We start from the raw sequence: 16,541 nt of genomic DNA, 5'->3' as shown, positions 1-16,541 counted from the left end.
CCTACAGAGGCACACCAAGAAACACCTCAGTCATAGCTTAAGTGCCCTGAATCCAATCAACCTGCCCTCGGAGGCCAGGATCCCTGGGGCAACTCTCCGTGTCAGCCACTTCCCTCTCTGCTGCAGCTCCTGGGCCCACAGGGCCCTCCCCCTTCTCAGGCCTGCCCCTGGCTTGATGTTGAGATGGCCCTGGACACTCCTTCCTACAGCAAACCAGGGGCTCCAGGCCCTGCCAGCCCACCTAGCCCAGCCAGGGCTACTGGAACGAATGGAGGAGTGTTTCCAGAGCGCTTTCTGTGCCAGGTGCTGTATCAGGCGTTGTGGACCGTGGAGATGACTAAGGCCCTATCCCTGCCCTCCAGGAGCTTGTGGCCTCATCCAGCCAGGATGGACCAGAATTTCACGGCAGGCTCTGGTCCAACTAGTAATTGATAGAATCAGGATTTGAACCCCAGCTTGTCTGACTAGGGGTCAGTCCTTTCTCCCTCTACCTCACCACCTCCTGCCACCATCTTCCAGCCAAACTGGCCAATAAAGGGGGGCTAGAAAGTGAGGGACAGAGAGGCCTCTGTGCCCCTCATCTGTCAGACCGTATTCTTGGCTGTTGTAGAATGAGCATTGCTAATCACAGGGCTAAGCCTGTCGTTAACATCACGGAATGTCAGAGTGAGAAGAGACTTTTCAAGATAACCCACCCTTTCATCCTATAGAAAAGGAAATCGAGGCACAGAAAGACAAAGCGACTCCTTGAGTCCACCAGCTAGTTGGTAGTTGGCAGCAGCACCGGGACCAAAGCTCCTGGACCTGGACTCCCAGTTCAGTGCTCTCCCCACTGACTTTCTCAGGCCTTCAAACTCTCAAATTTATCTTTATCCTCTTCTTCTAAACAAGGCAGGGCTTGCTCCAGCCTTTGAAGTATCTGCAAAGTGTCACAGAAAAAGATTGTCCGGGTTTTTCTGCCCACAGGCTTTGCTGTCTGGGTCCCTGGCCTCACTGACGCTGCTGGTCTCTATCCCAGCAGGTGAGGATGCTTTAAGGTCTTCACTGTGTACTGAGTACCCAAGAAAACATGTGGGGCGACTCTGATGTGCAAAGCACGGTGCTCCCACTGCGGGAGGTGTACCATGAGTAAGAAGGGTCTCTGCCTGGAGAAAATAATGAGCCGGGGAGGAAGACAAATATTAAAGGGTCAGCGAGGCAGGGGGAGTGTCTACTGAGTTGAAGCTTGGACAGGGGGCTGTGGAAGCCCAAAGGAGCCAGTGATTCTGATTGGAGGCAACTGGGGAATGCTTCATTGAGGGTGTGGCCTTTGAGTTGGGTCTTGAAGCCTGAATAGGAGTTCGATAGATAGAAAATGGAGAGGTTGAGGAGGTATCAGCATCCCAGCTGATGGGAGCCACATGAGCCAGGAGTGAAGCACAAAAGTACTTGGATGTGTCTAGAGCTTAGAGAGGAATGGAGTGGAATATAAAACTGGAAAATAAGCACAGGGAACTCTACTCAATACTCCGTAATGGCCTATATGGGAAAAAAAAGTAAAAAAGAGTGGATATATGTATATGTATAACTGATTCACCTTGCTGTACACCTGAAACTAATACAACATTGTATATCAACTATACTCCAATTTAAAAAAACCTGTAAAATCTTATGTGTATGATGCTTCGTACATAATAATATGCAGCAACTAATGATAATTAAATTCTGTACCATTTATCCTGACTCAGACTGTGTCCTTTTCCTCACAAACTAAAGTCTTAAAAGCAGTGACTATACTCTCTTTTCACCTGATTCTTGGAAGAACTAGGGAAGCAGAAGCAGGCCGGGAAGGTCATGGGATGTTATAAATGAAGGGAACAGACATGCCCTGATCCAAACCCCTCCATTTATGGCTGTGCAAACCGAGGCCCCGGGAGGAGTGACTGGCCCACAGCAAGCAGGTGGCAGAGCGGTGGCAGAGCCAGGACCCCAGCCCAGGCCTCCCAACTCTCCACCCTGTGTTCTCTGTACCGGACAGGATTTCAGAAAATCCTTGCACAGAAGGCTGACCAGTATAATGATTTGAAGGATGTAAAAAAATCTCTCTCTTACTGGCCCAAAGCTTCCTCCCCTGGAGTCACCAATGGATTAAAAAAAATACAAGAATTTGGAGAAGCCACAGCTGAGCAGTTTTTATCGTTTATAACGGACAGGGTTGACAGAGGTGCTTTCTGACACTTGACCTTGGGCAGAGGGTGGGGCATCCCCATGGGGGCGTGGGGGTGGTGGTGAGGTACAGGCAGGTCCTGGAAGTCCTGGACAGAAGGGAGCAGAATAGGCTTCCAGGCCTTTGGCACCATCCCACCCAGGTCGAGGGCTGGCCAATGCGATTCCTGCCTATAGGTCCTGGGGGTTACTCAGAAAACGTGAGTGGCACCCATGCAATTACACCCACTGGTCCCCCCTCCTTAAAAGAAGGGAAGGAGGAGGGGCAGGAGGAGGAGACCCAGGCTGCCCTCCTGGGCTCCAAGGGCACTGTGCTCCCCTGCTGGTGGGTGTCCTGACCTCAGACATAATGAGAGATAATAGGAAAGACCCCAGCCACGGCACGTGGGTCCTGGGCTTCCCACTCGCTTTGGGACCCTGGGCAGCACCCTTCTTACTCTTTGGGCCTCAGTTTCCTCATCTGTAATGTGAGAAGCTTGGGCTAGATGATCTCTAAAGGTCCTTTCAGTTCTGAAGTGCTGTGAGAACAAGCATTATCATTATTAATAATAAATGCCCTGCCCCTAAAGAGAGCTTTTTCCCTTTTCCAAAGCTCTTTCACTCATAGTATCACCTTTCATCTGCACAGCAGTCTGGTCTGGTAGCCAGAGGTGAACAGACCTTGGACACATACATAGCCTTTCACACTGAAAAGCAGGCTAGTGAGACACTTGCTCCCCTAGACCGGCTTCGGGGGAACTGGCTTCTGGGGTGATTGTGGCCAGGAACACAGAACCTAACTTGAGCCTGCACCCCTGGGAAGCCAGGAAAGGCAGTGCTTTTCTTCCAAAGAGCTGCAGGATGCCAAGAGGGAAAGGCTGCAACAGGCTGAGTTCATGGCCAAAGGGGCAGGACCAAAAGTTTGTGGCGGATCAAAGAGTCTGACACAACCCAAAGACCTTTGAGGGGAGGGGGAGGGGACAAAGAGCCACCAATCAAGGCCTTCCCAGCAGGCTCTGGTCAAAGACCTGAGTCTTAGGGGAGAAGAAGTTGTTATAGAACCTCATATTGTCTGATTTACATGTAGGTCATCCCCTTTGATCCCTTACAACAATCTGTTCAAGAGCTAGTGTGATTAGCTATCCCATTTACAGTGAAAATAAATGAAGGCTCGAGGAGTCGTCATGGAGAAGAGGACGGGCTTGGAAAGCAGATGGAAGTCTCTTCCCAGCAGAATGCCCTTGGGGGATTCTCTGCATTGCCTTTAGCCTCAGTTTCTACATCTATAAAATGGACATAACCATCCCTTCCTTTCAGGATCATGGTAAAGACTAGAGATAATGAATGTAACGTGCCTCGCCTGATACAAGGCAGATGTTTGATACATACTTGTTGCACGAATGGCAGAAGAAAGGGATGAGTTGGGGGCACTCCTGGGAGAAGCAGTGTAGTGACCGGCAGTGACAGGTCAGCCCAGGATGTGGACAGATGGTGCTCCCGCTTCTGGCTGGCTGCCTCCTGAGCCCACCCTCAGAGGTCTTGGGGTCTCTCGCATGTCTCTCCTCATGGCCCACGCCAGGGTCCTGTGAAAGACTTTTTGACCCTCCTTGGCAGTGGGATTTGCATTCCAGTCATTCTGCTCACTCAGCCCATCCAAGTCTGGAGTTGTTTGGAGCTAAGCAGGGCCTGTGGGATCATCTGCCGTGGCACCTCATCGAGGAGATAAGGAAGCAAGACTCCGAGGGGGCAATGACGCCTCGCTGAAGTCCCACAGCCTGCCGTCCTCGCCACCACTGCACCATGTTGACAAATGAAGAAACTGAGGTGTAGGAGGAGGTCTGCTGGCTCCTCCAATTTGTCAGCGAGGCTCCTGATCTGCGCCCCTCCCCCCCCACCCTATTTCAGTTAGATCCCAGTTCTATTGGGATGCCCCGTGGTGGTGTCCAGTACTATCCCTGGCAGCCCGGCGCAAGCCCAGCCTGGCCAGCTGGTGCAGGACAGGGGCCATAGGTGTCAGGCCCGTCCTCGAAGGCCCCTGGGGAGCAGAGCAGGAGCCCCTAGGACTGGGTGCTAGTGGCCTAGGCTAGCAGCCTGTGCTTCCTCAGCCAGTTCCAGGAGCTGTGCTGACCTAGGAAGGGACACATTTCACGAGAGCAGGGCTTTCCCTTGGGTGTTGGCCCATGTGTGCCCGGTCCACAGCTGTGCCCTCCTATTTCTGAGACAGCCAGCAGACTGGCACAGGGGAGGGACTAGGGCCTGGGAGGAGCGAAAGCTTGGCTGGGTCCGAGTGCTGACACTAACTCACTGTGTGCCCTTGCACGGCACTGGACCTCTCTGCCTCAGGTTCCTCATCTACATAGTAAAGGGCAGGACAGCAAGGCCCGAGGTCCCGTCCAGCTAGAGCCTGTTGTGATTTTGGTGGAGGGATGAAGGTGGGGTGGCCCAGAGGCCTGATTGGCCCAGTTCCTTTCCCCTTCCTTGCTTCTCTTTTTCTGTGTCGTCGGTTTATCTCCAGCTATCCAGGTCTCTCTGTCTCTCGCCTGCGGCTCTTTCTGTTTCCATCTTTCGCTCTGTGCCTCTCTCGCTCTGTATTTTTCTGCCTGCCTCTTCTTTTTTCTGTGTCTATGAGTCTACCTCTGGTTTTATCTCCTTGTCTGTCACACCCCCTTCTGACTCTTCTCTCTCTCTTCCTCTGTAGTTATTTGCATTTCTCTGCCTACTTATCTTTCTCTGGGTCTCTCCCTCTCTCTCGCTCTCTGTCCTGCCCGGTCTCTCCGCTGCTCTCCCGTCGCTCCCCCTCCCCTCCCCCTCCGGCAGCCCCCCCTCCTCCCTCCCTCGGCGCGTCTCCCCAGTCCTTATTTGGCTGGGCGGGAGGGCTGGCGGGAGGAGGCGGCCTGCGGGCGGGGGGCGGGAGCGGGGCCGGGCGGAGGAGGGCGGTGGGTGGTGCTGAAGGGACAGCTCCGCGGCGGCGGCGGCGGCGGCGGCGGCGGCGGCGTTGGCGGCTGCGGCCCCGGGGCGCGGAGTGGGTGCCCGGCGCGGGGAGCAGCGAGCGCAGCCATGCCCCAGGCCGCCTCCGGGGCAGCAGCAGCGGCGGCCGGGGCCGGGGCGCGGGCCGGGGGCGCCGGGGGGCCGGCGGCGGCCCGGGCGGGACGATGAAGCGGCAGAATGTGCGCACGCTGGCGCTCATCGTGTGCACATTCACCTACCTGCTGGTGGGCGCCGCGGTCTTCGACGCGCTCGAGTCGGAGCCAGAGATGATCGAGCGGCAGCGGCTGGAGCTGCGGCAGCAGGAGCTGCGGGCGCGCTACAACCTCAGCCAGGGCGGCTACGAGGAGCTCGAGCGCGTCGTGCTGCGCCTCAAGCCGCACAAGGCCGGCGTGCAGTGGCGCTTCGCCGGCTCCTTCTACTTCGCCATCACCGTCATCACCACCATCGGTAACTACTCGCCGGGCGGGGGGCGGGGACCCGGGGGCTGGGCGCCGGGTTCTGGGGTAGTCCGGAGCCGGCTGGGGCTGGGAGGTTCTCCCGGAGAGGGTCTAGGCGCCGAACCCCGCGCTCCCAGAGACCCGAGTTCAGCCTGACGTCTCTGCTCCGTAGGGACAGGGCTCGGGGGAGGCGTCGAATCCTGACTCCGGACTTGACTCTCCAGCAGGGCCAGCCCTAACTTGTCCCTGCCAGGCTGCGAGAGGGCCCCAGGGGACTCTGAAGTGTGTGAGAGGGGCAGGAGCGACGGGCGGCGGCTGGGGAGGAGGGGTGTGGCCGCGCCAGGCCCTGGAGCAGGGCGCCGAGTGTAAGTGGTGGGGAACGCTCGACTCCTCCGTGTCCTTGCAGATCGGCTCCCGGACCCCAGCGTGTCTACGCCGACTGGGGCTTCAGGGAGACGTGTGGAGGCAGGTACTTGGCACTCTGAGGCACACGGGGCCGCTCTGGGTGCCTGGAACACTCCATAACTGTGGCTATGAGTACTTCTTGGGGTGTGTGTGTGTGTGTGTGCGTGTCTGCGTGCACGTGTGTGCCCAGCGCCAGGAGTTTAGGCTCTGCCAGCCAGTGCCTTTAATTTTCTTAGGGCAGCAGAGCTGGTGCTGGAAGCCAGACCCAGCCCTGTCTGCCTTCTTTACTGCTGTCCCAGGAAAACAGTCACCTCACAGGAATGGCCCCAGTTCTCCTCTTCCAGCCAGGGCAGACCTCAGTGTAGGAGGCCACACACACCCAGACTCTCTCACAGTATAGGCACAGGTGCACACACAGGCACACACGCAAGCTCACACAGGACATACACGGGCACACACACAAGGCGCACAAGTGGGTACCCGAGAAAGAATCTCCAGTGAGGCCCTTGATGTGCTATTCAGGTGTCCAAACAGGGATAAACACCTTACCCACTCCCAAGACTATAATTCCAGCCCAGCTCCATTACTTGTCCCATTGTATGACCTTGGGCAAGTCCCTTCCCCTGCCCGAGTCTCAGGTTCACCTCCAGACAATGAGGGTTTGGCCGAAATGACCTCCAGGACTCCTCCGGGTCCTGATGTGCTCCCAGCCCACCTCCCCCCAGAGCTCACTAGGGCGCCTCCAGGAGCTGTTTCCTCCATCATTCCCGTTCCTTCTCCTCTCCCTGGTCCTCCTCCTAGCCCTGGCTGAGCTCCCACGGGCTCATTGCCATTTGGCATAGCCCATGACAAGATGGCAGTGTTTTCCTGGGAGTCAACAGGAGCCGAGAGGGGTAAAAGGCAGTACTGGACGCCGTCCCTGCCGTTTGTCCACTGCAGGACTGTCCCGAGATTCCGCTGCTCTCTGGAGACCGCAGGGAGCTATGCTATGTGGTTTCTGGAAGATGATGAAAAGGACCCCAGGAGTGGATGTGGCCCAAGTGGGGGCACCTCTGGGTCCTGCTGACGCTGTGAGTGAGTTTAGTGCAGGATGGTCAGACTCAGGTCTGCCCAAAGAGGAACCTGCTTTCCTGGGAAGGACCAGACTGGGTTTTGTCCGGCGTCTCCTCCCCTCTCCCACCTCCCTGCCACCTGCCAGGGTTTCAGGAGCACTGCAGGTCCTTAGACCTTCCCTCTCTCTCTCCCCACACATCTTACCCTTGGTGTGTGCCCCATCTTTCTCAGTACCCTGGTCCCCAGCTCCACAGTAACCACCCAACTGACCTCCTTGCCTCCAGCCTCATTCCCCTTTAGGGCAAGCTCCCGAGGATAAGGCTGCCAGAAAGAATCTCACCAAAGCACAGCTATGACCATACCAATACCCTTCTCAGAAGCCCTCAATGCCCCCCTGCTGCCCATGTAATCCATAAATCCACACTCCTCATCCCAAATTTTCAGGACCTCATACCTGGCTGCAATCTCTATGTCCGACTTCATTTCTCACTTCTTACTGATATGATCTCTCCACTGCAGCCCAACTGTCCCTCGAGAACACCTGAAGTGTGCCCATCTGGCATGCCTTTTTCTCTGTCTTCTATTTATCTTGTCCAAGCTAACCTTCCAGGTCCAGTTCAAATCCCATCTCCTCCTTGAAGTCTTCCAGACCATCCCAGGCCACTGGCTCCGGATGACTGCAGGACTTACTGTCAAGACCAGCTGAGTGACACAGTGTAGGCTGTTTTGCACAGCTGTTTACATTTCAGGGGGTGTATTTTGTCTCTTTAACCACACGGGGTGTAATTAACCTCCGTGGGGGCAGGGCCCTGTGGTTCCCATCTCTGTGCTCGCAGTGCCGGCACAGTACCCAGCAATACGCAGGAGCACTCAGAGAATGCTACTGATGGGTTTAAGGTGTGCAGAAGTGAGACGGCATCATCCTTCCCCTCCATCCCTGCCGTTTCCCGAAGTGTTTGTAATCCTCACCAAGAGAGAAGCTGAAAGCTGGGGGTAGAGGCAGACAGAGTGTGGTTCTGATGATTTTTTGTTTGTTTGTTTTTTTGCGGTGTGCGGGCCTCTCACTGTTGTGGCCTCTCCCGTTGCGGAGCACAGGCTCCAGACGCGCAGGCTCAACAGCCATGGCTCACGGGCCCAGCCGCTCCGCGGCATGTGGGATCTTCCCGGACCCGGGCACGAACACGCATCCCCTGCATCGGCAGGCAGACTCTCAACCACTGCGCCACCAGGGAAACCCTGATTTTTTTTATTTATAAGGAGCTTGGCAAGAGGAAAGAGCATCAAAGAACCACCCTAGTTCTGTGGGGGCCCTAGACTGGCACTGCCCACTCTGCCCCACCCAACCATCACTGGCTTTTTGTCACCTCTCACTCTGGCTATGATACCTGGCTGGGAGCTGTCCATATGGGCTCAGATCTAAGAAACAGCTCTCTGGGCTGTGATCAGATGGTTGGAAAGGGCCCTATATTAGACTGATCTTGACCCCAAACCCAAAGGCAGCAGTCTGTGTCCACCTGACCCCTTTGGGGACACAAATGGGTCTCCTGAGAGACTGGGAGTCCCTCTGGGATAGAATAATGACAAAATTTCCCGTTCTTTCAGTGCCTTAGTGATCACAATGCACTTTCATCTCATTTCTTGAGTCTCAGCCTTCATAGCTCAGGGGAGTTGCCAGGGCAGGTACTGTTAGCTCCCTTGCACAGATGAAGGCATGGAGGCTCAGGAAGGGGAAGGGACTCCCTCAAAGTCACGCAGCTGCTGAGCAACGGAGTTACTTAGAGCGAGAAGCAGGGACTCCTGACTCTAAGCCCAGTGTTCCTTCCCCTGCTGGTTTCTTGGCCGCTTCCTCTGCCTCCATATGCCGTGAAGCCCAAAGCCAGCCAGGATTGGCATGGCCATGACGTGCTCAATCATGCCGGCTTGCAGAGCGCTCATGGGCAGCCCTGATTGGTTGAGGGTCAGCAGGGTCTGAGTTAGTCATTCACCTGGTTAGTCACAGTCACCACTAACTGCGAGGATTCCTCCAGCTCCCTCGTCCCTAGTCTCCCAGACAGGAAACCCTTCCTTTGTCGGGCCCTAAGTTCATCAAATGCGAAGGGAAACTCTTTTTTGGGAAAGTTTAACCTCTCTAGCTGTTGAGTCATTAGGCTCCTCCGGGGCCCCAGCCACGTCTATTCATAGCCTGGAGGCTGTCAGAGCAGGAAAGGGCCCTGAGATCAGCTGGTGCTACCCGCTCCTCTTACCGAGAAGGAAGCAAAGAGGTGACGGGAATAGGGTAGTCAAACCTGACTCGCAGGCCCCCGCTCCTTCCACTTGTGCAGACTGCTTCTTTCTCTGTTATTATTATTAACAGCAGCAACGGCAACAATGCTAGTGGCAGCCACCGTTTATTAACTACTCTTCGGCAGGCTGTATACAAGACGCTTCATTTATATTCCCGTTCAGTTCTCTCCCCAACCCTTCAAGGTGGGCATTATTATTCCCATTTTTCAGTGGTGGAACCTGAGGCTCTGGGTGTAAATTACTCACCATGGCCTGTGACTTGAAAGTATAGGTTCAGTGGAGCCTCTCTGAGTCCCACGCCCTGTATTTTTTACCAATTCTTCCTCTACTTCAAGAACCCAGCCCAGACCCTTGTACTTTGGGTCAAGTAGCCAAGGCTTGTCTCTTCCTCTGGCAAAATCCTCCCCAGAAAGAGAGGCCCTCTGGATCCAGCACGCTGCAGCCAGCCTCTGCTCCCCTGCACACTGGCCCCTGACCAACCCAGACCACGTGGCACAGCCGTGCCCAGCACCAGGCCCTCCCGGAGACTGCCGTGGGCTCACAGGTGCCCGTTCTCCCACCGCAGCTCCCTGGATTCCTTGCGGCTCTAAGGCAACAAGAGGCCAGGTGATTGATTAAGCTGACGGAGCTGGGACAGAAAACCTTCTGTTCTGCTCTCTCCCCAGCTTCCAGCAGAGCACAGGCTCCCATCGCCCACCACATGGCCTGGGAATCCTTAGATTGTGAATTCAAGCAGCTAGTTCATGAGGGAGCCTGTACTTCTTACATCTTTCTAAGAAGGAGGGAAGTATAGGAGTGACCTGCCACCCGCCAAAATCCCAGAGTCCTCAAATCAAAAAGTGAAAGGAGACAGTAGCAGTCATCCAAACATCCAGAGAGGTGAGTGACTTGCCCAAATTCACACAGCAAGTCGCAGGTACAACCCTTTGGGTGCCTAAAGATCTCTCCGTCACCCCAGCCTGTTTTCCTCACGACCCCCACTTTGCTCTTAGCACCAGGGTCTCCGTCCGCTTATCACTCAGCTGTTCCCAGTACTCTCTTGACTTCCCGGGGGATGGAGGGGCAGTCCAGCCTGAAACGGTCCCACTGTCCGCTCTCAGTCAGTATTTCCTTCCTCGCTGCCCACAGACCACCCCTCTGCTTCAACTGTACAGCCTTTCCTGAGGGTGGCATATGAACACGGGTGCTGGCTTAGAAGCCCGAGTGCCTGGCTTCATCACTCAATCCCCCTCTCCGCTCGCCACCTCCACCGCCTGCTACTAGTTGTGTCACTTTGGACAAGTTACTTAGTCTCTCTGAACTTGCTTTGTCATTTACTATGTGGGAGAATAATATCTGCCTCCTAGGATTAAATGGGATAACATGGAAGAAGTGCCTGGTACAGAGTATGCGCTTAATAAACAGTATCTACACTTTTAAGTGTTATCATTTCTCATGTATTATCACTTTCCCTACAGAAGGGAACTGCTCTGTTTCCCAAGGATTACTATGACCACAGCACCTCTACTCCTTCCTAACAGGTGGGGACAGTGGGATTGGGGACCAGAGGCTGCCACACCCTTCCCTTTATCCTCCTAATCTCACTCCCCCATCCCAGGCTTCCCAGATCCTCACTCATGCCTAGAGTCTTCCTGACATCCAGGCTCAGGGGCAATGCTCCCTCCTCTGAGCAGGCAGACCCTGCTGCAAACCAATCAGGGAGAGTGAGGTGCACGGTGGTAGAACCCATCCTGGATTGGAGCAAGAGGACAAAAGTTCCAGTTCCACTTAGCTTAGCTGCTTGTCCTCTATGACCACCAGTTTCTTCATCTACAAAGTGGACGTATTTGATCAGAGGTCCTTCTGGCTGCCATGCCTCCTGCCTGCATGTCCAGTTCCCACACGTCATGATTGGGGGCTAGAGACATGGAGGGAATGGGGGCCAGAATAGGACAGAAATAGAAGACACATGCCTGGCCACAGTGGGGACAGGACAAACACATTAAGTATTTTCAAAGAAAACATAAACAAGCACAGATGAATGTAGTGCAAATCACCACTAGAAACAGCTTTCAGCTGGCAGCACAAACGGTAAATCTGTGAGTTGATTTTGTAATAAAAAAATGTAAAAACGATTTCCCTGCCGTCAGCCAGCAGCAAGGGAAGAGACACAGCTCTGATTGAGATCATGATGAGTTTAGGCAAACCTCAGCAGAGACCCAGGATGGGCACTCCCTCCCTCCCACCCCACCCCTGCCTTGGATGCAGGGAACGGACGTGTCTATAACACGTCAGGCTCTGTCCGAGGCATTTCTCACCTCCTGCATTCCCACAACTACCCTGGGAGGGCAGGCATTATCATCCTGTTATGGTCAAGGAAAAGAAAGCTCAGAGAGGTTCAAACATTGGCCCAGGACCCTACAAATATAAAATGACAGTAACAGGGCTTACACCCAGGGCTGTAGGAAGTATCTTTTCATGGAGTCGTGCAGCGCCCTGCTCCCCACGGAGGCTCTGCTGTCCCTCTCATATGAATGTCACAGACAATGGAGGATGGGGATCAGGGTCATGCAGGGCACTCAGCTGTGACCTCAGCTTCAGGATATCACATCCTCAGGACTATGGGTAGAGCATTTAGCCCAAAGAGAAATCAGTTAGCTCCACCTCTCTCATTTTACAGTGTGGAAACTAAAATTCTAATTGGAGAAGAAGGGAACCCTGTTTACTGATGCCTCCTTCCGTGTTGTTCACCACCCCACCCCCAGGCTCATAGAGAAGAAAGCAGACTGCCAGCCGGCCTGTCCTGCTTGCCTGGGGCCCCTCCTCACCCCTCTGTTAGGCTCTGGTCCTCAGCACGTGACAAATGCCTGCCGTGAAGCAGTCACCGGCCCAGCTGATGCGGCCACCTCCCAGTCTGTCCACACTTCCCCGTTGTCCAGAAACTGCCCATGCTCAGGCAGCTCCCAGGTGGCTCCCGGAGACCTGCCCCTCACCTGGAGCCACCCCGAGCCCCTACTGCTGCAGTCACGCCTTCGCTTTCCCATTTCCAGAGCTGGCTTCAGCTACTGCCTGGAGCCGACAGCTTTGGTCCTCCTGGTTCTGTGGCCCCTGGGATCCCCACCACGCTGGGGCTGACTTCCCACGCTCCCCCTTCACCAAAGCCAGCTCCTTACCACCCTGCTTCCCACTCCCGCCTCTTCCAGTGACACACAGGGTCGCTTTTGTGAAGAGAGTGTATGGATGCAGGGAATATAAGGCAGGAGCCTGGGCTGGGAGCTAGAAACTGGGTTCTTTCTCTCCCCTTAGACAAATCATTCTCTCTCCCTCTCTCTCTCTCTCTCTCTCTCTCTCTGCTTTCCCCCTACTCATGAGAGGCACAGGCACTACCCTGCTGGGCTTCAGTCTCCCCATTTGTACAAAGGCGGTGTTCCCCAGGGGGAACTAGAGAAGGCTAGCTCAGCAATACGGAATTCTCTACATTAGTTCTTCTCCCTTCGTCACCTCTGACGATTTGGTTGGTCTTGTTTAAATGCAGATTCTGAACCAGTAGGTCTGGGATGGGGCCTGAGAGTCTATAATTCTCACAAGGCCCCCAAGGGACACTGATGCTGTTGATCTGCGGTTTACACTTTGAGTAGCAAGGATCTAAATAACCTGGACACCTGACTTCCGAGAACAGACCTGAGGTGGGGACTGTGGATTTAAGAACAAGATTGTGTAGAGCTGGAAAGGTCCTTAGGAATCTGGTCATGGAGTGTCAGAGCCAATGGCCTCAGAGCTGGTGGAGCCTCCTCTGAGGCTGGGGCAGGGCTTTGGTTTGCCCCAGAGGAAGTAGATGCAGAGGTAACCTGGGTTCAATCAGAGAAACACAACCAGCTGGATATATATATATAGACTTATGTGTCTTGACTTACGTGATGGTAGTTGCTGGCTAGGTGAGTGAAATCTATACGGCAGGACATCGGGAAGGACAGTCTGGAACTCTCTCCAGCTTGGGCTGAAGCTGCTGTTCACAGGCAGAGTTTCTTCTTCTTCAGGGAAGCCTTGGCTCACCTCTTAAGGTCTTTCAACTGATTGATTCAGGTCCACCCAGTGATCTAGGATAATCTCCCTTACTTAAAGTCAACTGATTATGGACTTTAATCACATCTACAAAATGCCTTCATAGCAAACCCCTGGATCAGTGCGCAATTGGATATCTCAGAGCTTTAGCCTAGCCAAGTTGACACATCAAAAAGATCATCAGGGCTTCCCTGGTGGCGCAGTGGTTGAGAGTCCACCTGCCGAAGCAGGGGATGCGGGTTCGTGCCCCGGTCTGGGAAGATCCCACATGCTGCGGAGCGGCTGGGCCCGTAAGCCATGGCCGCTGAGCCTGCGCGTCCGGAGCCTGTGCTCCACAACGGGAGAGGCCACAACAGTGAGAGGCCCCCATACCACAATTAAAAAAAAAAAAAAAAAAAAAAAAAAGTTAAAAAAGATCATCATGCTACCCATATATCACACTGGGGACCTCAGTAAGTGACTTTTAAGGTTCTTACCAACCCTGAGATACTTAGAGTCTTGATCTTCAAAGAGGCAGCCTAGAGACTTAGAGTACCCAGAGTGGGACTCATCAGCGTCCTGGGGACCCCCAGACCCTCTGGGTCACCTTCCAAATAGTACTGACTTTAGCCTTCATTTCAGGTTTACCAAACTTCATTTTCAGTTTACTAAAAATCATTGAGATCTTCTGAGTGCCAGACACTATACCAGGCACTAAGAGAATAGAAAACTAAGATCCAGATCCTTCCCCAAGGAGCCCCCGGTCTGCTGGAATCCTGAAACCACAAGCTGAATGGTATATATGCTAAATCCTAGTGGAGTAACTCAGAATAAGGATCTGAGAAGGCTTCCTGGAGCAGGTAGTACCTGAGGAAGGCTTAAATGAAGAATGAGAACTCCAGTAAGTGAGGATTGGCAGTGAGAGCTTTCCGGGGTAAGGGAGTGGCATGAATTAGGCTGGGGCCATAAGTCTGCCCAAGGAAAGGTGGGCGGAGCCAACCCTGGAGGGGGCTGAGTGCTAGGCTCTGGCAGGTGGACTTGATTTGACAAGAACTGGAGGAGGGAAGTGATAGACTCCAACCTGTGTTCTCCTGCCTGGATCCTGACCAGGGATCGGGATGCAATGCCCCTATGACCCCAACTGAACCACCAGCTGCCTCCATCATGCCAGTTGAACCAGTGGGTCACCCCAGTTGAACTAGTGGGTGCCTCATGACCCCAGTTGAACCAGAGGGTAATGGCAACCTGAATCCTGATTATCTAGCTTCAGCCCCACCCTGGTCACCCAGCAGACCTCAGCCAGCCCCCAGGAAGTGCTTTCACTTCCTCCCCTCTCCACGATTCCTGGACCAAAGATCCACTCTGGAGCCTAGACCAAACCCAGGCTTATGGATGGCGTTCAGGAGGCCCTGGGACAGCACGGAGCTGAAGGAGAGGATACTGTCCCCCACTGCTGTGTGGACATTTTCTGCATAGACAACGCCAGGCCCCTGCTGCACGGCTTGGCATGGACTCAGTGTCCCTCTTCAGGAATGTGCAGGGCCTCTCCTGACCACAGCTCCGATGCAGAAATAACCATCGCAGAAACATCCGGAGAGGCGCATTCCAGCCCGCTGGCCACAGGACCATCTGGGAGGCTCTCTCCAGAGACCCGAACTGTCAGGCCCTGGTTGAACGGCCCCAAGAGGGTGATGCCAGTCTTCAGACAGGAGGCAGCCCTCTCCCCCAGGACGGTGCTGTCCTCCCACCAGGGCAGGGGAGGTCCCCAGGGCCTTGGGGGCAGGCAGGGCTGGGTGGTTCCAGGCAGAAGCAAGTCTCAGGTCGGCGCAACAGATCTGTTCTCGCTTGGACCTATTCTATCCAGATCTTAGACCTGACATGAAGCCGCCACACCCCACAGAGCCTGCCTCAGTTTCCACGGTCATGAACCAAGGCTGCCATTCACTGGGAGGTTTCTCTGGGCTGAGCCCGTCACATGTATTACCTCATTTAATCTTCAGAGCCACGCTATGTAGGCGACACTATTACTATTCCCATTTTACAGAGGGGGACCCTGAGGCCCAGAGGGGCCAGGGCAGGCCCGCAAGGTGCGCTGCTGGCAATCAGCAGAGCAGGGGTGTGTGAAGCAGGCCCAGCACTCGCTTTATAAAACGCTTGGTCACACGGTATCTCTCCTGAACCTCATAACAACCCAGAGGTGTAGGTGTCAACGAAGAAACTGGACTTGAGAACGTAAGATCGCTTCCCGTGACCCAGAGCCAGTGAATGTGGAGGCAAGAGTCAAGTCCAGACCTTCCAACCCCAAGACCAAGCTCTCCCCCGAGGAGGGCTCTGGCCCCCCGTAGCTGAAGGTGGGTTGGATGGTCCGGATGTTGGGGCATCGTAGAAGTGAGTGTTGGCCTATGGAGGGTGAAGAGGATGGTGCTGGGGGGCAGGGGGTGGCCGTCGTCATGGAGTGGCCTTAGTTCCATGCATTTGAACAGGAGGGAAACCTGAGACTAGAAATGAGAATAGAGTGATGGTCCTTAAGAACAGCCAGTGAGTGAGAGAAGGGCCTGGTTGGGGGTGACTTGGCAACTCACCTGCTCCCTGGCGTGCAGCGGGGAGGGCAGGGAAGATGGCCCCTGCGTGCTGAGTCGGACGCTGGTCCCCGTAGCAGTAGTTATCTGGAGCCAGAGCAATGGGTGTCCGGGCCTGAGCTAAGCCCAGGAGGCTGTGAGTTTTAAAATCTCCCCTGATGAGGGAATCTGCAGCCAGGTTTGGGAAGCACAGGAAAGAAGAGAGCTTATTCGAATCAGCGTTCTGTACTTGAGGCTGGGCCACTTGCCAGCCAGCAGCTAGCGTTTTCTTTCTGGGTTTCCTTGGGGCTTGAGAAACACTCAAGGGGCAGCTGAGGAAGAATCTTTGGAGTCCACAAGCCAAGGCTCCTGGGGTGGGCCAGGTGGCAGAGGCCCCAGGAGTCAGCGGGTGGCCCCAGGAGAAGGGCAGGTCCCACTCTTCCCAGAGGAGAAGGGGACCGAGAGGGTCTCAGTGGGGGTCATGGGACAGGAGGTGACTCCTCCATGGCTTAGCTCTCAAGTGACCCCAGGGAAGGGGGTCAGCCCCCTTAGCTGTGTGAGTATCACTCACCTGGGAACAAAGTGGGGGGGGCTCTAGCCTGGCTGAGCCAGC

The 16,541-nt window shown here is 54.8% G+C and overlaps 2 protein-coding genes across 2 annotated transcripts in view; one reads left to right on the top strand and one right to left on the bottom strand.

Annotated features, from left to right (window-relative positions):
• The window catches only part of CIB4 (calcium and integrin binding family member 4), an 88,706-nt gene extending 83,179 nt beyond the window's left edge, over positions 1 to 5,527 (bottom strand). Inside the window, exon 1 of the mRNA XM_033425100.2 lies at positions 5,391 to 5,527. The gene's annotated coding sequence lies outside the window, so the exon portion shown is untranslated. The remainder of the gene's footprint in view (positions 1 to 5,390) is intronic.
• KCNK3 (potassium two pore domain channel subfamily K member 3) overlaps positions 5,178 to 16,541 on the top strand; it is a 39,037-nt gene continuing 27,673 nt past the window's right edge. Inside the window, exon 1 of the mRNA XM_004268114.3 lies at positions 5,178 to 5,619. Within this exon, the coding sequence (XP_004268162.1) occupies positions 5,337 to 5,619 (283 nt within the window). The 5' untranslated portion in view covers positions 5,178 to 5,336. The remainder of the gene's footprint in view (positions 5,620 to 16,541) is intronic.

Source organism: Orcinus orca, chromosome 13 (assembly GCF_937001465.1).
Source record: "Orcinus orca chromosome 13, mOrcOrc1.1, whole genome shotgun sequence".
Classification (NCBI taxonomy): Eukaryota; Metazoa; Chordata; class Mammalia; order Artiodactyla; family Delphinidae; genus Orcinus; species Orcinus orca.
The sequence above is the reverse complement of the archived record's forward strand: the minus strand, read 5'-3'. Positions and strand labels throughout refer to the sequence as shown.